Source organism: Mus musculus, chromosome 8 (genome assembly GCF_000001635.26).
Source record: "Mus musculus strain C57BL/6J chromosome 8, GRCm38.p6 C57BL/6J".
NCBI lineage: Eukaryota > Metazoa > Chordata > Mammalia > Rodentia > Muridae > Mus > Mus musculus.
The window spans coordinates 117,424,351-117,448,715 of NC_000074.6; the positions used below are offsets into that span (position 1 = coordinate 117,424,351).

Below are 24,365 nucleotides of genomic sequence, written 5' to 3' on the forward strand. Positions count from 1 at the left end.
ACCTGGCCAGGGCCGTGGGGCTTCAGGCTCTGGTGGCTAAGCCCTGGGAGAGGACTTCCATTGCTACAAAGCCCTCCTCACCAGCCCCTGGAACTGTCTGAGCCTGTCTGAGCTATCTAAGAAAGCCCTTTCCGCTGAACTTCCAGATCTCAGACACAGGGGTTTGAGGAAATTTTGCTACTCTGCTTTCCCAGAGAAGCCCTGGGCTCTTTCTCCCCAGGTCCACTGACCTCACTTAAGAGTTGCAAACGGAACTCCTTCTGGGCCAAGGGGTTCATATGTACAAGCATGTCAGTGGGGCAAGGTTACTGGGCCAAGAGAGCCTCTCTGCCCCGAGGAAGGCGTAGTTCCATTTCAAAGCAAGGCATAGTTGTAGAATGCATGCCTAGCGCAGACCCACTGAGGCTTTTTGCTTGATCCCCATCAGTGTGTCGGCTCATACCTGTTAATTCCCAGCCCTCAAGAGAGATGAAGACGGGAGAATCGGGGTATTGAGGCCAGCCTTGGCTACACAGTAAATTCCAGGCCAGCCTGGACTACATGAGGCCCTGTCTTAAAAAATTCAAGTGTGAAGGACTCCACGGTGACAAGGAATGAAGAGCCAAGCTTGGCCTGTGGACCCCTGCAGGAGGCTGACAGCAGCCGCTGAGAAGTCAGAGGCTGTCCCACATCTAGAATGTTCTACAGCTTGTCAGACAGGCCTGCTGAATCTTACATAAGGGAATGAGATTGGAGGCAGAACATAACCATTTCTGAAATAGTCCTAAACATTCAAGATCAAACAAAAATCAACAACAGATTCTATCTTGTCCTTTTTTTTTTTTTTTAACCTTACTCGAATTTAAAAAAACAAAACTCTGGTTTTCGTCCAGTTGCGTTAGAAACCGAAAACCACCCACAGATGTGCTGCTAGAATCTTGAAGCAATCAAGGTGATCCTCAGTTAACTGTGGTCTGCCCATGCAGTGGAGTCTCTGCATGTATGTGTGTGCATGTCTATACGTGCACAAGTGTGCACACTACACACAATTCAGAGGACAACCTCAGGTGCCTTTCCTCAGGCAGATTTTGTATTTTAACATAGGGTTTCTTCACTGGCCTGGAGCTTGACAACTGGCTAGGCTTGCTGCCCGGCGAGTCCCTTCCTATCTCTCTGTCCCCCAGTGTTGGGAAGACAAGCATTTTGATTATATATATATGCTATAGCTGTCACCAGAAGAGGGCATCAGATCCCATTACAGATGGTTACAAGCCAACATGTAGTTGTTGGGAATTGAACTCAGGACCTCTGGAAGAGCAGTCAGTGCTCTTAACCACTGAGCCATCTCTCCAGCCCATGCCTGTTTGTTTGTTTGTTTGCTTGAACATGGATTCTAGGGATGACCCAGTAAAAACTTTTCTAAGTCATCTCCCCAGGTCCCAAGACTCTTATTTAGCATGACAAAGAAATGAGCAGCCAGCTGTGGTAGTGCGCACACACACACACACACACACACACACACACACACACGTATAATCCCGGCTGTGTGGAGACTGAGTCTGGAGGGTCTCGATTTCCAGGACAGCCTGAACTGCTTAGTGAGGCCCTGTCTCACAAAAGGAGGACTCTGCATTTCAGTCAGCGCCTGTTAACCTGGCTATACAGCTCTGGGAGAGCCAGGCTGCTAGGAAGGCTCGGAGCTCAGTGGTTGCAAAGGCTCAGGGAGGGACAGGGTGCTAGCCACACAGAGCTCGAGGCAAAACTACTGTATACTACTGTATACTACTGTCATGGTGATTTGAACCCTTAACCTTGGATCCAGACTCCTAGAAGGGGCACCCAGAGGCCAACCTAGTGTAGACTTTGGACTAAGGACCCTGGGACGTGTTGGTATGTGCTAATAAATACTTGCAAACAGTGTACTGTGGTACTGCGCGCAGTTGACACACCACTAGGGAGGCCGGAGTACATCCCTGCTTGGCAGTTTTGCCCTGAGTCTAAGCCTGCTCTAAAGCCTGAGGTCTTCCTAAGCCAGCTGCATCATTCAGCAAAGAAAACCGTATCCTTTGTGGGCTTGATACCATCCTGTGGTCTCTGGAAGCAGCGGGCTGTGGGTGGGGCTCCCCCAGACGGCACTAACTGCCCCCCTCTCCTCCCCAGCACTGCAGAGAGCGGCCCCGGTCTATGGTGGTCATCGAGGTGTTCACACCAGTGGTTCAGAGGATCCTTAAACATAATATGGTAAGTACCGGGGCGGGCAGCCTTGGGTGGGTGGGTGGGTGGGTGTGGCTGGTGGCAGTTTCAGAGCTGGGAGCCCGTGCGGCCTGTCCTTCAGGACTGTTTCCGGTCAAGCAGACAGCAAAATCTCTCTCTTCTTAGTAGGTCAGAATAAATGTTGTTACTGGGGACACGGCTTCCATTGTGTGGTCCCCACTATGGGATACAGGCAGTACTCTGCTCTCCAGGTTGTAGGGTGGGATAGCCTGGACTCTGTGACTTCCTTCTGAAGGGTGTGGGGTACGGGGGGGGGGTGAGAGCAGCTTCAAGGTGAGAAAGCCTTCAGCAGTTGTGGCCTGAGCTGGGTATAAATGTCGACCTCGGAGTGGTGACTTCTGGAACCTCGCCCCGGGAATCCTCCCTCCGTAGCTGGTCACCTGAGTCCAACCTTAGGAAATAACATACCCTTCAACTCTATCCAAACAGGACCCTAAAACAGACAAAGGACATTTCAGGGTCTGAAGGTGTTGCTTGGTTACCATGCGGGAGACCCCCAGTTCTGAGGTTCTCCAGCACCACATAAACCAAGTGGGTAATGGACCATACAGTCCTAGCCCTGGTCAAGGTCGCCCTCAACTACATAATGAATTAAAGGTCAGCTTGCTCTACATGAGAGCCTGTCACGTAAAAGCAGAGGTGACAGGGGGCACACACATTATGGGGAAGGGATGGAAATCCAACCAGGTCAGGTCCTTTCTGAAAACCTACAGACAGAGCTTAATCATCATCTCCTATAAGGACCTGGCTGACCTCGGTCAGCGTCCGAGGCACTTAACGTGAGAGTGGCAAATGGTTTGTTTCCTCTCAGTACAACATGGAGAGACTTAGAGAGCAAGACCTGCTGGGCTGACCACAGGCCTACAAACACGGACACTGCCTGAGAATAACTAATGTGTTTCTGGAGATTTACCAGGGCACCTTTTTGGAACCAAACGTCACGGTGTCATTAAGAATTCAAAGAGACATTTTTCTCCTCGATGGAAGAAGTACACCTAGAGATGGCTTGGGGGTGACATGCTGAAATGACAGGTCACTCCACACCTGCAAGGATAGGGACAGACACACACACACACACACACACACAACCCAGGACCTTGCATGTGTTCTTAGCGCTGAGCTGTATCGATGCCTGTTTGACAGTCTGACCACACCAAGCACTCGCTCAGTGCATAGCTCTGGGAGGATCTTGGCCACACACAGGTTCACTAGAGAGCGCAGGCAGGAGGCAGGGTGAAGAGCAGGAGCCACGGAACGGTGGCCAGAGTGGGGCACTGTGGGCATCTTCCTAGATGGGAAGGCAAGACGAAGTATTTCAGAGCCTCCCATCCTGCCAGGACTCCATGCCTAGCTGAGAGTTGCATGTGTGTATGCCCACAGTGTGCATGAGGGTGTGTCTACAGACTTCTTAAGCACCTCTCTTGAGTTCTGTCCTTCACCTGTGTAAACAAACGACCTTAAAGAACACGCTGAGGGCTGGTGAGATGGCTCAGTGGGTAAGAGCACCCGACTGCTCTTCCGAAGGTCAGGAGTTCAAATCCCAGCAACCACATGGTGGCTCACAACCATCCATAATGAGATCTGACTCCCTCTTCTGGAGTGTCTGAAGACAGCTACAGTGTACTTACATATAATAAATAAATAAATCTTTAAAAAAAAAAAAAAAAGAACACGCTGAAAGTAAAACCTCCCCTACTCCTACGCTGGGCATCAAATCCAGAGCGTTGCTACTGAGCCTGCAAGGTGATCCTTCAAGGGGCTCCCCTTGACGGGGGCAGGATGAGTGTCATCCGTGTGACATCCTGCTGGCCAGATACATTTTCCCAGAGCTGGGGCACCAATGTGTCTTCCTCTCTCACAATGCCCAGACTATACATACACCAGCGGCAGGCAGACCAGTCAGGGCTAGTACCTGACAGCCATCAGCATTGCATCCCTCACTGAACATGTGTGAATGAGCACAGTTGGATAGCACTTTGGGCTCGTCCTAAAAGCGCTTCCTCTTCCTTCATTGCCCATTTCTTCAGACCAGGCCAGGAGAAGACCCTGGGCCACTCCGGGTCATGCCCACTTGGCTTAAACCTCCTGGTTGGGCTTTGTTTGCCCACACCTGCTGATGTCACTCTCAGAGAACGCCACTCCGCTAGAGCAGGAAGAATCCTTTTGTCCTTTCCTCGGGGCCCATAATTAAGCCTCAAGTGCGGCTGCAAATGGACGCCTGTGAGCTCTAGATGCAGCTGTCCCCCAGGCTGGGAGCACTACCTTTTTTTTTAAGTGGCCATCTTCCTCTTCATTACCTCAGCCGCCCCCCCTTCCCCGTCTTCAATGACGCAACCACACTGCCCTTCCCTGGCTGTGTTCTTACACGCTGGCTGCCTCCTGCACGCCCACGCCTGACGCCCGAGTCGGTTCCCACTAGCATCCTCATTTGAACGTAGGGAGGGCTCACTGTGTAGCCCAGGCTGGCCATGGACTCACGAATTTCCTGCCTCGGCCTCTCAAGAGCTAGGATCGCAGGTGTGTGCCATCATTCCTGGCTCCCTGCTATGCTGATGAGGGTGGTTTGTCATCGTCATCTTCAGACACGCTTTCAGACTTGCACCAGAAACGAGGGGTGTCTGAGGTCTGTCAAACCAAAAGAAGCCCCAGAGGGACTGTGTCTGGGCTCATCCCGACTCAGGTGGAAGCTGTTCTCCCCTCAATGTCTATGGCAGGGTACTCGGAGCTACGCTTGCCCAGAGCCACCTTACCTGTTCCCAACCCAAAGAGATGAGTTTCCCATCTCACTATATAATTCTACACTGGAGTCTCTCTCACTGCTGGCTACCTTAGACACCAGGTCAAGGAATCAATTCAGGTGGCTACCACAAAAGATTGTAGATGGCTGGAGTGACCAGAGGCCAAGTGGGACATCTGCCTCTCAAGGACAGACCTAGTCTTGATGACTTCTGCCTGCTGGCAGATCCATGAGGTGGGAACATGCAGCCCTGAGCCAGGACCCCTCCTCACCACAGGCATCATTTAAGGTGTGAGTTCGTGCGTGATGTCTCCCTTCTCCAGCCTCCTTTTGGCCCTATCTCCATCACTCTGCCTTTGCTTGTCTCTCCAGGACTTTGGGAAGTGCCCAAGGCTGAGGCTCTTCACCCAGGAGTATATTCTTGCCCTGAACGAGCTCAACGCAGGCATGGAGGTGGTAAAGAAGTTCATACAAAGGTGTGTCTCACCTACCCACCCGGCCACCCGCTCCTCTCCCTGCCCCACACTACCTGGTTATGACACTCAGGGGAGAACTGTGTCTCACCTTCTAAGAGGCACTCCACCAGAGTCTCCCAGCCTTGCATGGTCCTAGCTACCTGCTTGTTGCGTGATGATGAGCCTGTTACCCCGCTTCCTCTGATATCCCTGTGAGATGGTTATACAAATAGCACATGAAGGAGCCCTTAGCGTGGGGAAGGGGAACTCTTCAACTGTGTTCCTTTCTCTGTGGGCCCTCCCCCAGGGGACTGTGGGTATTTAGGGTGGAGCAAGGACCAGGAACAAGAGCAGTGTTGCCTTCTCACCTTGGCCTGTGTCCTTTTCAGATGTTCTCCTCGTGCCTCAGTTTCCTTAGCTATGCAATGAGATCTCTGGTACCCATTCAGTCCAATGACTATGGCAGTCCCAGTGAGCTAAAGTGTACTAGTTTCTCCCGTGTTTGAAGAAAACCTGCCTTGAAGGCTGGGGATGTGGCAGCAGACAGATTGCCTAACATGCTTGAAGCCTGAGGATCCATACAGTCCTGTGGTCCCTGCACTTGGTTCATGGAGGCAGGTCCAAAGTCATCTTTGGCTACATCGCAAGTTCAAATCTAGCCTGAGTCAATTACAGAACTCGGATTTGTGACCTGTGCCTACTGCAATCCCACAGCACATGACCATGCTCAGGCAGGTTGTTCTGCAGGACCTGGTGTCAAACACACACACACACTTCTAGCCCCGATTCTAGTCTGTGGTGTCAGACCAGGACAGGCCTGTCTCAGTGACAGCAGGCATGATGGCAGATTCCTAGAGAGGTCCCATATGTCATCCTAGACACACAGTTCAGCCCATTTTACAGAAAAACGACCATGGCACAGAGGCCTCCATAACAAACAGGTGGTAATACATACGAAGGGCTCTATGATGTCACTGGCCCCAGGCTCAGCTAAGGGACCTGAAATGACATTGTTTTTAAACTTCTAAGAGTAAAACCATCGTAATTAGTCATTTCAGAAACACCTATGCAAATGGAGCTGTCCTAGGACAGAGCCACCATGTGCTGCATGGTCTGAACTAGACTCCATCCTCTTGTCACTAGCTGAGGAGAGTCTGTCGCTCTTCACACAGCTCAGAGTGTAGGGGTAGAGTCTAAGCAGTTGGCTAGGCCACTGAGCTGGCACCCCTCTTGGCTGGGACCTCAGGCCTGAGTCACCAGCCACATGGCACAGGCTCTCTACCTGCACTCAAGAGGGCTGACAGAAGAGATGGCCTCCCACCTGGACCACCTCCCCAACTCCACCTCCGGCCAACAGCTGCTCCACAGCCTCCTCACCTTCCCTCTCCTCTCTTTCAGCATGCATGGCCCCACAGGGCACTGCCCACATCCCCGGGTCCTGCCCAATCTCGTGGCTGTGTGCCTGGCTGCCATATACTCCTGCTATGAAGAGTTCATCAACAGGTCAGTACTAGTGTGCTGGGTGGGGGTACAGTGCCACCCTGTCCCGGGAATATGTCGCTGCAGAGGATAGATTGTCACCCCTTTCTGCAGATGGCCATGGGTGTGGACCCAGCCCCAGGTTAGGGCTGAGAAGAGGGCATGATGCCCAGCCTCAGAAGCCACAAAGGGCACAGGCACCTGGGCTCTAACTACTGGGATCCTATGCTGAAGGCTGCCCACTGTAGGGCAGGGTGACACTCTGAAGGGGTGGGACAAAAGGCTGCTCAGACATGCAAGCGTGTGTGTGTGTGTGTGTGTGTGTGTGTGTGTGTGTGTGTTTGGGTGAACACCTGTCATTTTAGCAGCCTGAAAGCTAAGCTAAGGCAGGAGGATGACAGGTTTAAGGCTACATAGTGAGAACTTGAAGGGGAGGGGTTATGTAATGTGTGTACTTACTTGTGCATGGGGGAGGAGGTGTTATGGCATCTTCCAGCCTTGCCATTGGGGACTTGAGTCATGATGAATGGTCTGTCCGCTTTTCTCTTGAGGGCCTGCCGCAGAAGAGTCTAGTTTTCAGAGCTAGAAAGTGACAGTATTGTGCCTGTGGTCACCTCCCCTCCTGAGGCAAATGTTCTTAAGGGACTCATAGATCCCTGACTACACCAGAGCCTGTCAGGAGGGCGACAGGCCATGCACGTGGTAAAACCAAGTAGTGAGGGGACCAGAAGGAGGTTACTGTGAGTGTTTTCCTTGGGGGGCGGGGAGGGGGAAAGGCAGGCTCAGAGACTAGGATTTGGGTGGAAGCGGGCGACTACTGTGTGTAGCTGAGACCCCCTGACCCAAGAAACTAGGTGTGACTCACTCAGTTGCGATTCTCTTTACCCACCCTCCAAGGTTTGATCCAGACCCATCTGTTCTGATTAAGGCTGTTTGGGGTATACCAAGGGACACAGGTGCCATTGATCTGTGAGCTACTTCCTGTAGTATTGCAGGTCACGCAGGGCAGGGCACTGCAGCTGCTGCCTGGTTGTTCAGTAGAAACGCTGCACTGCTCTGCGGGGCCCCTGCTGTCTAGGCACGGGTAGAGCTATAGGGGGCGAGGAGCGAGGAATAGCATGTACTGAGTGAAGTATTCTCAACAAAAAGGCCATAATGCCTTCGGGCATCTCTGACCTTGGGTGGATGGAGCTACTAAAACCAGCAAGCAGAGAAGGATGGGGCTGTGACAGATAAGGGATGTTTCTAGGTAGCAGGGCATGACAGGGGAGGGTTGGTCTTCCACCCCTTGGTCTTGATCCTGACATTGAGGGGGAGACCTCTCAATGCAGTGACTGACCATGTCCTTGTTTTTTGAAAAGAGTGCCTGGTTCCCAGGGCTATGCTTCCTATAGGAAGACAGCTCCTGTCTGTCTTGAGATATACGTCCCTTCCCATCCCACAGGTGCTTGGTGACATCACCTGTGCCACCATAGGTCATGTGCGGTGGACACCAAGGCAACTGACTTAACACTACCGATCAGTGCGCCTTTGTCCTGGAGACATGGCTGTTGGACTTTTGTCAGCATAATACAGGGTCTATTCAGCTTTGAAAAAAAAAAAAATACCCAAGCCTCCCCAGTACCATTCTGAATTAATTGGTGTGGTCTTGCTGGTGTTTGAAGTCCCCAGGCTAGAGCTAAGAACTCTTGCCAATAGAAAGTTAGAAGGGCCCTTCAGGGAGATGCTATTGAAGAAAGACAAGACCCACCAGACTTAGGGAGATAGGAAGCAGAAAGAGGAACATCCAGGCAGAGGGAACAGCATATGCAATGGCCCAGTGGTGACAGGGTTACCGGTGATCACTGCATTTTTTCCATCCATGTTCCCCGAACACCTGCTGCAGAATCACTCAGCCTGCCCAAGTTCCATGCAGGCTTTTTTGGCTAGGGATTCAGGAGTCTGCTTGCTTAAACTGCCAGGGTCTACTCATGGACAGAGGGTCCTTGCAGTGCAGGAGCCCAGGGAAATTAGTGTAACTAAGACCAGAGACAGAGAGGCTGAAGAGGAAGGGACTCCCAGGGGCCAGCATTGATAGCAGATTGAGCTCAGCAGGTGAAGTGCTTGCCATCCAAGTGTGAGGACCAGAGTTCACATCCCCTGGAATCCACATAAAAGCCAGGCTTTTGTGAGTAGGCTTGGTAGCCATTTATAATCCTAGCCCATGCGATAGAGTTCCCAGAGCAAGCTGGCTAGCCAGCCTAGGGAAAGGGACAAGTTCTGGGTTCGGCTGAGAGACTCTGTCTCCGTAGATAAGGTGGAGAGCAACCAAGGAAGACATCCACCATCAACCTCTCTCTACTACATGCGTGCACTCACATGTATACAAACAGACATGCCCACCCTATACCACACGCACACACTAATGATATGAATAAGAAATAAATGTAGGTTCAACATGTGGGTGTGAGGACCCAGACAGATGCTGAGCAGGAGGACACACTTTTAGAGGAGGCTGGCCTAGGTTATGTTTTCTGAGAACATGGGCGAGCCAGTAGACAAATTTAAGTAGGGGAGGGTTGTCATGGGATTGCGCTTCCAGCTACCACCCCGCTGCCACTGCTGCAGGGTGAGAGATGGGCTTCAGGGCCTCAGTCATGAGGGACTGTCAAGATGAAGGCACGAGGAAGATAAGATAGATCATCCCTCCTCCCACACAGACTACTGGCCTTGGCTCCCAGGAGTGCACAGCTGAGCCCCTGGGAGCCCTCGAGTTGGGGGGGGAGGCTCCCAGCTGATGGCATGGCTCCCCCTTCCCTCCAGACCTGGTTCTGTCAAGTTGTTTCCTTTTGGCGCATTGGTCAATCCCTCCCAGTGTCCTCCAGGCCTCCGCACCACTCCCGGTGAGCACACGATGTTCCCACACTTGAAAGAACAGACAGCCTGACCCAGGTTAACGTGGCTGTCTGGAAAATCACTGAGCAGGGCCAAGAGGCCTTGAAAATCCACTCCTCGACCCCAGCAGAGGCAAACACAGAGCTGAGTATAGAGGAGCAAATGAGATCCGAGCCCATGGAGATCCACAAGCCTGGCCTCTCAGACCACACGCCGCTTCCGCCCACTGTGGAGTTCATAGGTTTATAGAAGCGAGTGATTGCTTTCCCCCAGCATAGCCAAAATGTGTTGATTGAGCGCCCTCAGTGGGCTCTGCTCAGCCCTGGCTCACGGCAGGTGCAAAATGAATTCAGGCCTTCCCTGAGTCTCTTCCCAAGTTTTGCACATGGCCCCAGGAGCTGCCACGTGGATCACTGGTGCGAGGCCCAGCCCTGCATACCAGTACACACAGTGCACATCCTTGCTTCTCTTTGGGGACACGGCACACGTGACAGGTTTGACAGGGACCTGGGCAAGTAGCTCTTTCTTTTTTTCTTTTTGTTTTTCTCGAGACAGGGTTTCTCTGTATAGCCTTGGCTGTCCTGGAACTCACTTTGTAGACCAGGCTGGCCTCGAACTCAGAAATCCGCCTGCCTCTGCCTCCCAAGTGCTGGGATTAGAGGTGTGCGCCACCACTGCCCGGCCTCTCTTTCTTTTTCAAAGCACTTTACATGCATTTACTTGGCTTATTTATTGTGGAGAGGCTCACGTGGTCAGAGAACAACTTAAGAGTCCTTCTGACCTTTACCATGTAGGGCCTAAGGATCGAACTCAGGTTGTCTGGCTTAGGCGCAAACCTTCCTACCTATTGAACCATCTTGCCAGCCCAGTAAGTACCTGTTTCTGGTCACCCCTGGTGCTGTGCTTAGTCTTATGGAAGCCCTGCCCCTGCTTGCATCGGCCTGCCCTAGAGCCGATGAACTCCTTGAGTTTGGGAATGTCCTAGTGTCCACCGGAGTAGGACAGCTATGGTTTTGGAGTTGAGGCAGGAGCGTGTCCATGACAGGAAGAGGAAACCAAAGGGGGCTTCCTGGAGGAGAAACCTGGGAGTCTTGGGACCTTAAAGGACAGCTTGCTTGGTAGTGCTTAGTCCCAAGAGCAGAGAGCTAGCTTCAGATCCAGGTACTCTGGTCCCTGAGCTGTGACATCCAGGAGGTCACTTAACCCCATGGAGTCTGTCTCATGGGTTCTTTAAGCACCTGTGTGAAACCTGGTACCCGGAGAGGCACAGGCACCAGCCTCAGAATCTATTGCTCCTGCTACCATACCTGAGGATGCTGTCCCAGGAATTAGAGGTAGGGGTAACTTTGAAAGGGGCTTTCTTAGGTCAAGGCTCTGATAAGTCCTGCTGTTAAAAAAAAAAAAAAAAAAAAGCTCCAAACATCAGTGTTTGGCTTCACATATTCTAAGCAGCAGTGGCCAAAAAGCCAGTTCCCCAGACACTACCTTGTGACACCTCATGACACCGGGCACAAGCATCATACCTCCAGATAGTCGAAGATGCCAGAGCTTAGAGGTCAGCCCTGAAAAGACCCCTGGAGATTTCCAGGCCCGCCAGAATGTGGGTCTTGGGAGCCACAGACGTGAGCTGTGGGCTCCCAGGAGGAGAGTGCATGCTCTATTCTCTCACCTGGCTAGGGCAGACAATATAATGGATCTGGGATCCAGACCCGGCTGCCCGTCTCCATGTCCACCTGAGGGACATGGTGGCATCAAGGTAGGAGGGACAGCTTCACCTCTGGAAATAAGTGGGAGCAGGACTGGACTCCTCGGGTGTCACAGGTATATCAAGGATCCCTGGTCGGTGTTGGTACGGCTGCACCAGGTACTAGGTGTTTGTCACAGAAAGGGGTGGCCTTGCTACAGGGATGTCTGTGTTTATTCATTGAGCAAGTATCTTTGAGTGCCTACTGTGCTGGGCTGTGGTAGGTTATGGAGACCGGCAGCCGGGTCTGGACCCCAGATCCAGTTTCCTCATACTGAGCTGAGTACCCCAAGCCAGGCCTCCACTTTGTTCCTAATGGACTTCATGGCAGTCCCACCTTATTGTGGCCTTGTTACAGAGGTTTTTGGGAAACCGGCCAAGCTGTTGTTTGAGCTCTCAGGAGATCGGGCTTGTCTCACCAATGGCCTTCTGGTTTGTTGTTTGGTTGGTTTTGTCGCTGTTGTTGTTGTTGTTGTTGTTGTGTTTTCAGTTTGCTGTTCTGAGACAAGAGACCCACTAGGTAGCCCAGACTAGTCTGAAACTTGGGCAAGCATCCTCCTGCCTCAGCATCCCAAGTGTAGAGCGATTCATTAATCTCTGCTCAGCGCTGCCTCTTCCGGCTGCCAGGGCTGAACCGCACTCACACTTGGCCATTTCTCTTCTCCTCGTCCAGTCGCGACAACTCCCCCAGCCTGAAAGAGATCCGAAACGGCTGCCAGCAGCCATGCGACCGAAAGCCCACCTTACCTCTGCGTCTGCTGCACCCCAGCCCGGACCTGGTGTCTCAGGAAGCCACATTGTCTGAGCCACGGCTGAAGTCGGTGGTTGTGGCCTCCAGCGAGGTCCACGTGGAGGTGGAGCGCACCAGCACTGCCAAGCCGGCGCTGACCGCCAGCACGGGCAACGACAGCGAGCCCAACCTTATTGACTGTCTGATGGTCAGCCCAGCCTGTGGGACCATGAGCATCGAGCTGGGCCCCCAGGCCGGCCGCACGCTCGGTTGCCACGTGGAGATCCTCAAGCTGCTGTGAGTACCCTGGAACTCACTGTGGGGAGGGCGGGGTTTGGGAGGCTGGTCCTGCTGCCAGCCGGTGTTCTGTAAGGGGCTTATGCGCATGCTCCTGAGTCCTATGGGGTAGGTATATGCGCATGCTCCAATTAGACCAAACTGTGCGGAGGCAGGTGTGTCCCCATACTAGGGAAGCTAAGGCAAGAGGATGACTACAAGTTAAAGGACAACCTGGGTCTTATATAGTAGGTACTAGGTCAGCATGAGCTACTGAATGGACGCTCTCAAAAAAAAACCAAAAAGCACGTGTATCTGGGAGTTTGGGTCAGGGTTCTCCAGCATCCTGTAACATCACCAGCCGTTTAGCTAATGTCCTCAGTCGTGGGTACACGGCAACCTGAGTTAGGGTTCAGAGGGTGGCGGTGTCTCCAGCCACTTGACTCGTAAACCAGAACAGGGGGGTGGGACATGTTGGGGTCCTCCGTGTTCCCAGATAAGGACCATGGTGTCTAAAGTCGGATGTGTATACATGTTACACATGGTGACACACAGAACTGGGTACGTGTCCCCCAGGTGGCACTAACTGATCTGTGACGGTACTCCCTCCTGTAGTTGAGGGAGACAGTGGAGGCAGCAATCATCTATCTGTGCTTCCTGTTGCCCTTGAGGGGAGTAGGGGACCGGCAGAAAATCAGTGCCAGACTCTTGTGGCCCTCAGCTGAGGCCAAGGGAGGGTATAACTCAATCTACAGATCCTACAGCCAAAGGGAGAAAAATTCCAGAATCCTTTCCAAGCATCTGAGAACTGAGCTCGGATCTGGGCTTCCATAAGGCAGGGAGGAGTCTCGTTTCTTTCCTGGCCAAACCCACAGCACTCCAAGCCTCCCCGGGCTCTTGGCTGTGGACTCTGGTAAGCTACATTTCCTGGTAGCAGCCGTCCAGGCCAGAGCCTTGGGCTGTTTCCCAGGGGCCACAGCACAGGCCTCTTGCCATCTGGGTTCTTTGCAGGCCTGAGAGACATCACACCACTGACAGAAGTTAACTCCCTTACAGACATTCATGATTGAGTACTCCTTCCTGCTTGGCCAGACCTCCTGCGTGCTGCAGCTCCCAGGGTCAGTGGTCAAGAGGCCATGTCCAGGTTAAGAATAGTCTGATGAAGCCAGGCAGTGGTGGTGCACGCCTTTAATCCCAGCACTTGGGAGGCAGAGGCAGGTGGATTTCTGAGTTCGAGGCCAGCCTGGTCTATAGAGTGAGTTCCAGGTCAGCCAGTCTTCAAACAAACAAACAAACAAACAACAACAAACAAAACCAGTCTGATGAGCCAGGAAGAGTCCCACCAAGCTCGCTATTAGGTGTCTAGTCTCTAGGCTCTCAGACTCGCTAGATCTCAACAACCCCCTGCAGCTTAGAGGGCTCCTGTGTGTTTTGCATCAGGAAAGCAGGTTTAGGTGTGGTGGATCTGGGTGTATGGCCCTCAGGTGTCACTAACTAGTCTGTGACATGAACTGGTCATGTGGCCTCTCTGAGTTCAACCTAGCTCCAGCCCAGAGCAGACACTTCCACACACAGATGGACACCCAGTGTGTGGGAGGCACCAGTCACAGGGTAGTGTTTCCTGTCCTAAGATAAGAGTCAGGGTAAGGTACATTGCTAACTTCTTGACAACTTAGGGAAAGAACACTGTGGCATTCAACAGGCACAAGGTTGCCGAGAAATGGGTGTCTAACAGACAAGGCTTTATCTGTTGAGTAACATGAGACAGTGCTCTGTCTCCTCTAGGCCTCGGCTGCCTTGTCTTGTACCCCTCTGTGGAGGGCTGCTGTGAGATTTCTGTAATGGGATGATTTTTCCCCCTTGTACTTTGGTTCTTGGTGAGAGTAAACTGTAGCGTAAAGTACAATCCAGATGAGAGCTAAGAAAGAGAAGATGGAGCCAGGAGTGGAGATGCAGACCTTTAGTCCCAGTATTCGGGAAGCAGGGGCAGGCTGGTCTATGAGTTCAAGACCAGCTTGGTCTACGTAGTGAGTTCCAGGACAGCCAGGGTTATCTACAGTCTTGTCTCAAGAAAACCAATAAAAGGAAAAAGGAGAGAAGATGATAAGCTGTGGAACGGAGGCATCGCTTCACAGGACCTTGTGAGGGTGAAGAAAACCCCAGTCAGAACTCTGGGTGCCACTGGCTGCAGGGAGGATGTTCGTGTGGCCAGCCAGTCAGTGTGTTGTTCTTATCAGTTACAAGTTCCCCAAGGCAGGCTTTTACATCGCTGGAATGTGACACCTCTAAAATGTCAACACAAGCCTGAAGACCCTTGAGAAGGGATGTATTCCAAAGACACATCAGAATTGATCTACTTTGGGTTGGCTGGGAGTAGGCCAAGTTGGCCAAGACCAGCTTGGGATCTGCAGTATGGAGATCCTGGGTTTTTTTCAGGGTCCTCGTCCGTCCATCCGTCCATCCATCCACCATCTAGCCAGCCATCCATTCATCCAGCCATCCACCCGTCTGTCTATCCATCCACATATTCACCCATGCACATATTCTCCTTTTTATTATTAAATTTTTATTTCATGTGCGTTGGTGTTTTGCCTGCATGTATGTCTGTCTGAGGGTGTTGGAGCCCCTGGAACGGGAGTTACAGACAGTAGTGAGCTGCCATGTGGGTGCTGGAATTGAACCTGGGTCCTCTGGAAGAGCAGCCAGTGCTTTTAACCACTGAGCCATCTCTCCAGCCCCATTCACCCCATTTAAGCATAGTTTCTATACATCTAGCCCATTCACCTTTTCTTCAAGCATTTTCTATACATCTATGCTAAGCCAGGGTCTGTGCTTGAAGCCAAAGGTCGTAGCTCTTTTTCTCACCCTGTCCCGCAGAATATGAGGTGCACTGGGTATCCAAAGCTGCGACATCAAGAGCAAGGTGTAGTAGGGGGTACCCTTCCATCCATCCAGGAAGAAAGAGTAGCTGAGGTGAAGCAGGGAGGGACACCCCTGCTTCTGAGGTCCCCAGGAAGTACACATCCACCCCCCTCTACCGCGTTCTGAGTTGAGTGTTTGAATCTCTTTTGAGTTCTCTAATAACCTTTCTACACAGAACAGATCATACTGTTTTATATGTGTGTGATATACGTGTGTCATGCGCACATGTAAAGTTGAGAGGAAGACAGTGGGCATCCTGCTCTGTCCCTCTCTGCCTTGTTCCCTGAGACAGGGTCTCACTAAATCTGGAGCTAGGCTGGCAGACAGCAAACTTCAGTGATCCTACCACCACAACACTAAGGTTACAGGCAGAACATTGACAGGAGCCAGGAGCCTGGGTCCAAGGCTCAGCTCTGGCCTGAGATCCAGGCTGAGATGTCAACCTTTCAAGCATTTGTGTTTATAACTCGGTGACAGTGACACCCACTGACCAGGAGGGCCTTGGAAGACCCCACGTGGCTCGCAGTGAGCGTGGCAGAGGAAGTCACGTTTCAGTGTGCTGGAGACCACGAGTCAGTTAAGGGTGGAGGTGAACTCGTCATGGCAAGGCAGGCTAGCTGCAAAAAATGGACAACCCCACCCCCTGGGAAGAAACTAAGGGAACGGGTACATTCTAGCATGCATCCCTGCAGCCTCTGGACTGGGAGACCCTTGGTTGGCACAGTGCAGCAGGCTAGTGCCCTGTCATGCCCCCCCCTCGCCTCTGGCTACCTGGACCCAAACATCCCGCCCCTCCCTCTTTATGTGGGTGTTCCGGAGACAACGGGAACAAATTTGAGCCCAGTATGGGGTACAGTGCGTGCCTAGACGTCAGCCATAACACGGCTCAGACTTATCTGGTACCACCAGCCTCTTCTGGCAATTCTTTCTCATGTTTTTGTCCAGCCCCTGGGCCTTTCCTCAGAACCTTTCCAGGGTGTGGGATCTGGGTCCTAAAGTCTTTATCGAGGGTTCATTTGGAGGGCGGTATGTCGGGAATAGTCCAGGGCCAAGGGTTATCTAAACCGTACTTTGTTCGAAGCAAGCATTTGTTTTGGGGGTTGAAAAACAGCAGGCTTTATTTCTCTGGGAAGCCCAGGTAGATGGGCAGGACACACAGGCAGGGAGGAGGGCAGTGGTGTTAAGATCAGAAGGGTTGGGCTGGTGTGCCTCGGTAGTGAGCTTACCTAATGTTCACAGAGTTCCTGTGTCTGCTCTTATCACTGCATACACCAAGCATGGTGGAGAGTGCCTGTAATCTCAACACTTGACAGGTGGAGGCAGGGGGACCAGGAGTTCAAGGTCATCCTCAGCCATGTAGCAACTTTGGGGCTAGCCTGGGCTACCTGAGATCCCTGTTTCAGTCGGGGTTTCTATTCTTGCACAAACATCATGACCAAGAAGCGGGTTGGGGAGGAAAGGGTTTATTCAGCTTACACTTCCTACATTGCTGTTCATCACCAAGGAAGTCAGGACTGGAACTCAAGCAGGTCAGGGAGCAGGAGCTGATGCAGAGGCCATGGAGGGATGTTCTTTACTGGCTTGCTTCCCCTGGTTTGCTCAGCCTGCTCTCTTATAGAACCCAAGAACCAGCCCAGAGATGGTCCCACCCACAAGGGGCCTTTCCCCCTTGATCACTAATTGAGAAAATGCCTTACAGCTGGATCTCGTGGAGGCATTTCCTCAACTGAAGCTCCTTTCTCAGTGATAACTCCAGCTGTGTCAAGTTGACACAAAACTAGCCAGTACAATTGACCCCTTGTCAACTTGACACACAAACATATCACTAGTAAGCCTCAACCCTTAGTTTCTTATTCATCCCCAAGATCTAAACAACTTTACAAGTCCCACAGTCTTTGCAAATTCTTAAAATTTCAATCTCTCTTAAAATCCAAAGTCTTTACAATTAAAAGTCTCTTAACTGTGGGTTCCACTAAAATACTTCCTTCAAAAGGGAAAAGTATCAGGGCACAGTCACAATGAAAAGCAAAATCAAACTCCAACTGTCCAATGTCTAGGATCCAACTCACAATCTTCTGGGCTCCTCCAAGGGCTTGGGTCACTTCTCCAGCCATGCCCTTTGTAGCACATGTGACGTCTTCTAGGCTTCAAATGCCTGTACTCCACTGTTGCTGCTATTCTTGGTGGTCATTTCATGGTACCGACATCTCCAAAACACTGCATGAACCCTTCAGTCCAGGGCGATCAATTACAACTGAGGCTGTACCTTCACCAATGGTCTTCCATGGCCTCTCTCAGTGCCTAGCCTCAGCTGCTCTGCGTGACCCCTTCATGCCTTCAAAACTAGTACCACCTGGGTAACTCTTACACATTACCAAGTCCAGCCACAGCACAAGGTACAACCTTGGCTATATCTGGAACACAGCCTCTGTGCTCTCAGAAAACACTTCCCAGAAGATGTCACCTCAATGATGCTGGTCTCTTCTTAATCGCCGCTAATTTCTTAGCTCCAGCTAACCAGCATCAATAGTCCCAGTAATGCAAAGGTTAAACTTTAGTAGTTCTGGTATCTTGTTAATCACAGCTGATTCTTCAGCCCCAGCTAACCAGAACCACAATCAAAACAGCAAAGGCCCTGATAAGTCTTTAATTTTCCCTCTGAAGTTTCACAAGCCAGGCCTCCATCTTCTGCACTGTTCTCAACATTATCTTCCAAGCTCCAATACAGCATCCATCCCACAGAGCTCTTAACACCGATCTCCTAGCCCAAAGTTCCAAAGTCCTTACACATTCCTTCCCAAAACATGGTCAGGTTGTCACAGGAATACCTCACTATGCTGGTACCAATTTGTCTTAGTCAGGGTTTCTATTCCTGCACAAACATCATGACCAAGAAGCAGGTTGGGGAGGAAAGGGTTTATTCGGCTTACATTTCCACACTGCTGTTCATCACCAAGGAAGTCAGGACTGGAACTCAAGCAGGTCAGGATGCAGAGGCCATGGAGGGATGTTCCTTACTGGGTTGCTTCCCCTGGCTTGCTCAGCCTGCTCTCTTATAGAACCCAAGACTATCAGCCCAGAGATGGTCACACCCACAAGGGGCCTTTCCCCCTTGATCACTAATTGAGAAAATGCCTTACAGTTGGATCTCATGGAGGCATTTCCTCAACTGAAGCTCCTTTCTCTGTGATGACTCCAGCCTGTGTCAAGTTGACACACAAAACCAGCCAGTACAATCCCTATCTCAAAATCAAAAACAGAATGAGTGGGACTGGAAGAACAAGAAGGAAAGATAAATGTGGAACCCCCATTCGTGCAGATTACAACAGGAAGCCTGAATTCTGAATGTAAAAGTGGACCAATAACATGGCATAGAACTCAGTCAGGGCCAGCCATTCACCCAGCAGCGGAACCCATGAACCTTGTGATTTGAGAACAGGCTATCTTGAGGTTTGCCCTTCAGCAAAGCTCTCAAACCCACGGTGTTGGAGACTTGGGTATAAATACAGTGTAGGTGCTAGGGGTTGGGAATGTATGTAGGTCATGGCTTTAGGAGTCCCTATGCCACACGTCAACAACCAGCTGAGATTGGTAGAAAGTCACAAAGCATCTCTGAGCCTCAGTTTCTCCCACAGCTTTCCAGAAGCTTTCCCATGTGGGGGAGGGGGTTCCATCTGTTATCAGACTGAGACCTTGTTGAAATCCCCCCCACCCCGACCCCCTGTGATGTCGTCCCTCTGCAGTCCTCCTCAGCCAGCCACAGAGCAGCCTCTTCTCAGGGCCTGACGCATGCTTATGCTCAGCCACAGTTGCACTGTGGAGCAGTAGAAGCTGAAGCACCTGTCCTGCATCACTGCATCACTTCTTGGTCCGTTATTCTCTGAGCAATCACTTCACTCTGTCACCACGGTGCACCTCGCAGGAGGGAAGCACACCTGGCCCTCCCTATGTCCCTGCTTGAGATACAAGCTCCCTACCACACAGATGTCTGCTTTTGGTAAGGTCTTGACGGGAGTCAGTTAGCTCCAGGAAGACCCAAGGGTCTAGAGTCAGAAGCCTGAAGGCCATGTCTCAGTCAGACTGTGTTAGCTCCAGCCGTCTGCTTAACCTCTCTGCGCCTTGCGTCTCCTCTTCTGTCTAAATGGCGCGGGTTCTGTTTACTATGTTGCGTGTTTGCAAGGAGCAAACAAGTGGAGATACAGAGCTCTCGGCATAATGCATGTGTGGAGGAAATGCTGAAGAAATACGTCACAGCCTTTTTTCAGTATTATATTGTGACTGCCAGCCGGGTGAAGTGGAAAAATAGAGGTGGGGGTCTAACAGCAAGGAAAGGAGTGTGTGTGTTGGGAGGATGTTTGCCTAGCATGCTAAAACCCTTGGGTTATGTCACCCTCCACGTGAACAAGTCATGGTGGCCCAGGCCTGTAATCCTAGCACTTGGGACCAGGAAGCAAGAAGATCAGAAGTTCAGGGCCATCTTCAGCTATGTATCAAAAGGCCAGACTAGGCTACATGAGACCTTGCCTAAGTGTGTGTGTGTGTGTGTGTGTGTGTGTGTGTGTGTGTGATGAGCATTCAAATGCCATAGCATCTATACAGAGGTCAGGGAACAGCTTGCAGGGACCAATTCTCATCTTCCATCATGTAAATTCTGAGACATGAACTCAGTTTGTCAGACTTGGGGACATTTGGGGATGTGCACCTTTACCAGTAAGAGTCACCTCATCAGCCTCGAGACCCTGTCTAAAAACAAAACAAACAACAACAACAGCAACAACAAAAACTGGTAGCTAGGGACAACGATCCAAATTGTGGTTTTGTTGCTTGGGTCGTTTGTTTATTTGTTTTTCTTGAGTCAGTCTGTAGGTTTCCCCTTGAGTCTGGTCAGTCACAGACAAGAGGGACAGGTGTGCTTATAGTGCTGAGACGCCTCCACAGGCCACGTGCCTGGGATCACAGTATCTTTTCAGTTCTGAGGAGACGGGTGCAGGTGGGGCGGGGCTGTCAGGCCCTGGTGCCCTTTCTCTGTGTCCTCTCAGGGTCTTCTCCATGCACACATTTCTCATGTGTCATTTGAATTGCTTCGGGGCCCAACCTAGTGGCCCTGTGTTATAATTCCTTAAAAAGGCTCCCTCTCTCCAGATGTGTCCCACTCTGAGGTTATGAGGGGCTTAGACATCAACCTGGATTTAGAGATTGGAAACCTAGAGTAGCCCCTCGCCCTCTGTGAAGCCTCAAAGGGTCATGAACAGAGACAGATAAAGTCTGAGTTCAGAGCAAGGAGGATGTGGGATTCCGGGGAGCTGGGTTGTAGTTCCCTGGTGGTTGTTTGGAAGTCTGGGATGTTCTTGGGTGGCTCATGCTGCGCTATGTCTGCTCTCTCTGAGGCAGAGTCCATATCGTGTGCTAACCCCAGACACTTGTATCTTACGGGATAGCACGTGGAAATCCCCTCCCTGCTGACTGCCCCTCACCAGGTTCCTCTCTCATCCTAGGTCCGACTACGATGACTGGAGACCGTCTCTGGCCAGCTTGCTTCAACCCATTCCATTCCCCAAAGAGTAAGTCCCACCAGAACCTGCCCAAATGGGAAGGGAACCACAAGAGAGGGTGATGCCATTTTAAGGGGCTCACAGTGTCGTGGAGAGGTGAGTCTGAGTAGGATATCAGGACCCACAGCCAAGACAGAGATGTGGCCCAGCTCAGGGCCTCTCTGAAAAACCAAGACTGTGATAGGAACAGCCTCAGGTCTCGTGACAGTGACACAGGGACTCATTAAACTCAGACAAGGCCAGAGCCATCTCTACGATGCCTGGCCTGTAGTTACTTTAACGGTTTTGATTACATAGCACATGGAGACAGTAATACTCTCCCTCCCCCCCATTCCCTGGGGAACAGTAAAAATTGACAGTTAATATCACCACTGTGCTAGGCATGGCGCACGTACCTGTATAATTCACTGGCTCTCAGCCCTCCTAATGTTGCAGCCCTTTAATACAGCCCTTCATGTTGTGGTGACTCCCCACCATACAGTTACTTTTTGTTGCTACTTCATAATTGTAGTTTTGTTACTGCTATGAAGCATTGCATCAATATCTGATATGCAACCCCTATGAAAGGGTCTTTTGACTCCACCCCCACTCCTACCCCCCCAGGGATCTCAACACACAGGTTGAGAACTACTGCTTATAATTCCAGTTTGGGGCTACCCTGAGCTACATAATAAAACCCTGTCTGCAGAAGGAAGAAAGGAAGGAAGGCAGGAAAGAAGGAGGAAAGGCCAGTGTGGTACTCTGGTGGCAGAGCGTGTACCTAGCATGTGCAACGCCCTGAGTTGATCTCCAAGCACCAAGAAGGACCAACAAGCGAAAAGAAAAGAAAAGGCATATGGAGCCGTTTCAGGGCTGTGCAAGGGAAGGCTAGCTGTGTGTACTGAGCCTTGATGGCCGTTAGCTAACAACACTCTGAGCGTGGCCAGAAAGGACCCTTTCGCCCACCCTCATACTGGCATGGAAGAATTCATGGGAAGCATCACTGTGCGTTGGATCACAACCTACAGAGAGCCTCAGCTCAGCCACGGGCCTCACATGCCTGCAGGTCTGTTTTGACAGATTGGAAGCTGCTGGGCCTTGGGAGGCACTTGGGGCTCTCTGCAGAGCCCATTAGTGAGCCTGTGTTTATGAATGCAGCTCCTCCGAGGGGGACATTACACCCAGTAATTGCCCCATTTGCTGGCCGGCTAGTTCCCTCGGGGCTCCCAAGAATGGAGACCGGAGAAATCTGACTCCTCAGAGCCTTCTCTGTCTGTGGCATCATTGGTTACAGCAGCTGTCCCCACAGGCCCTGGGACCCGCTTGACAGTGGCCCATGATGCAATTCACTTGGAAGAATGGTCCCTGATTGCCTGGCAATGTGCGCTGGTAATTACTGCAGGCTCGCCTTAATTGTGGAACAATTAACAAACACACCTGGGTCCCTGGAGCCCATGTGTGCCTGAACACGTTCATGCACTTCTGCATGACAGGTGTGGGCCTGGGGTTGACTTTGGGGACATCGGTGGCTCAGCCTGTTCGTGTGACTGTGATCCTCACCTTGTCAAAGGAGGGGCACATCGGATACCCTCGTTTCTTTGTCATTTTTCTCTACACTCTTCTCTTCGAGTCAGAGCTAAAGTCTAGATGTCCTGGGAGGAAATGGGATCGTTGGGCAGCAAAGGCCTCTAACTGCCTGTCTCTTTGTTTTTGGTACAGAGCTCTCGCCCACGAGAAGTTCACAAAGTGAGTATGGCAGCCGCACCCACCCCACTTTCTCCCACTGTGAATGCTCCCTGTATCTGATCACCTCCACGTCCCTGCCACCACCAGCCTCCTTCCCATTCTCTGGTCCATGTGCATTTTTGGAGGCTTGCAGAGGCACCACCTGAGCGGTCCCCTGTGTCACACATCCAAACCTTGCTAGAATGTTTCCCATGTGCCTCGCTTTGTCTACCCCCAATTGCTCCTGGCTCCTCTTGCATCTCTTCCCTACCCCTCCCTGTCCACTTGGGCCTGCAAATGACCCGCCCTCCTCTTCCTTCCAGGGAACTGAAGTACGTGATTCAGAGGTTTGCAGAAGATCCAAGACAGGAAGTAAGACTTTTTTTTTTTTACTTTTTTACTTTTTTTCCCCCCATGTATTTATTGGAGATGGGACCTAAACAAACACTGAGCCATACCTCAGCGCAGTAAGCCTTTTTTTCTACAGTAGAAAAATAGTTTGGGGGCCTCCTAGGTCTCCTTGCAGAGGTCACTGAGTCATCAGATCCTTAGAACGGACTATACAGGTTCCAGCCCCGCCCCCACACACCCACCCACACCCACCCCCTTGTGCAGACACAGCCTCTTTTCCCCATGTGGAGCCTCTTGGACTTCATTTTGGTTAGCCAGAGACTGGCAGACAGTGTCCCTGTGTCACATGGCTTTAGATTCATTGGATCCTCCATGGAATGTCCAACCAGCTTCCGGTCAATGTTGTGGTCCTGTGTTTGTGCTGCTAGTGTGGGGGTCCCTGGGCCAAGGAAGGAATCAGTTGAACTCGGAGCTCTCACAAAAGCTCTGAGCTTCAGGAAACCAAGGGCAGATTAAGCTCTTGCCCCACGTCAGGCACATGCATGCTCCCTGTTAACCTCTACAAGCCCAAGGGGAAGCCATTCTTATCCCTTCCTGACTTCAGAATCACCCCCCAAGCCAGGCAGTGGTGGCACACACCTTTAGTCCCAGTGCTTGGGACATAGAGCAGGCAGATCTCTGAGTTCAAGGACAGCCTGGTCTACAGAGCTAATTCCAGGACAGCCAGAAGAAACAGAGAAACTCTTGTCTCAAAAAAAACTAAAAAATAATCACTGATATCCCCCACCCCCACCCCAACCCCCACCCCGCCCCGCTCTCTCAGAGTTGGGAATGGAAGTTAAGTCATTAACATCCCATACCACACTGGCCCCACCCAGAAGCATAAATTCATGACCTGCGACCCAGTCTCTCGGGCTCCAAGTCTAGATGCTGTAGGGAAACTGTCCCCAGACCTTCTTGCTTGCCTACAAGGCAGGCCCCCACTAACCCTCATGATTCGAGATCCCTGGATCTGGTCGAACCAAGACCATGTGTTATAAGCATCCTTCCTGCTTCTTATATGGTCTCTAGGCTGCAGTGGGAAACCTTATTCTAGAAAGTTCTAGCTCCATCACAGGTTTTACAAACCATCTTCAGATGCAGTTGAGAGAAAGCAGAAAGGCTAGTGAGGAAATGTCACCAGCTGTGGTCTCAGTTGTCCTTAAGCCTGAAGCTGTGTGTATATGTGTGCGTGTGTGGCGTCACAGTGGATAGACGTGGGTGTGTTTATGGGGGCGGTTCACAGTGG

At 51.5% G+C, this 24,365-nt stretch overlaps 1 protein-coding gene across 6 annotated transcripts in view; it reads left to right on the forward strand.

Moving 5' to 3' along the window:
- Cmip (c-Maf inducing protein) overlaps positions 1-24,365 on the forward strand; it is a 204,488-nt gene that overhangs the window by 167,332 nt on the left and 12,791 nt on the right. For all 6 annotated transcript variants that reach the window (NM_001163262.1, XM_006531434.3, XM_011248527.2 and 3 more), the window contains 7 exons: positions 2,140-2,220; positions 5,363-5,466; positions 6,844-6,948; positions 12,216-12,569; positions 20,966-21,031; positions 22,721-22,747; positions 23,050-23,098. In NM_001163262.1, coding sequence (NP_001156734.1) covers positions 2,140-2,220; positions 5,363-5,466; positions 6,844-6,948; positions 12,216-12,569; positions 20,966-21,031; positions 22,721-22,747; positions 23,050-23,098 — 786 coding nt within the window. The remainder of the gene's footprint in view (positions 1-2,139; positions 2,221-5,362; positions 5,467-6,843; positions 6,949-12,215; positions 12,570-20,965; positions 21,032-22,720; positions 22,748-23,049; positions 23,099-24,365) is intronic.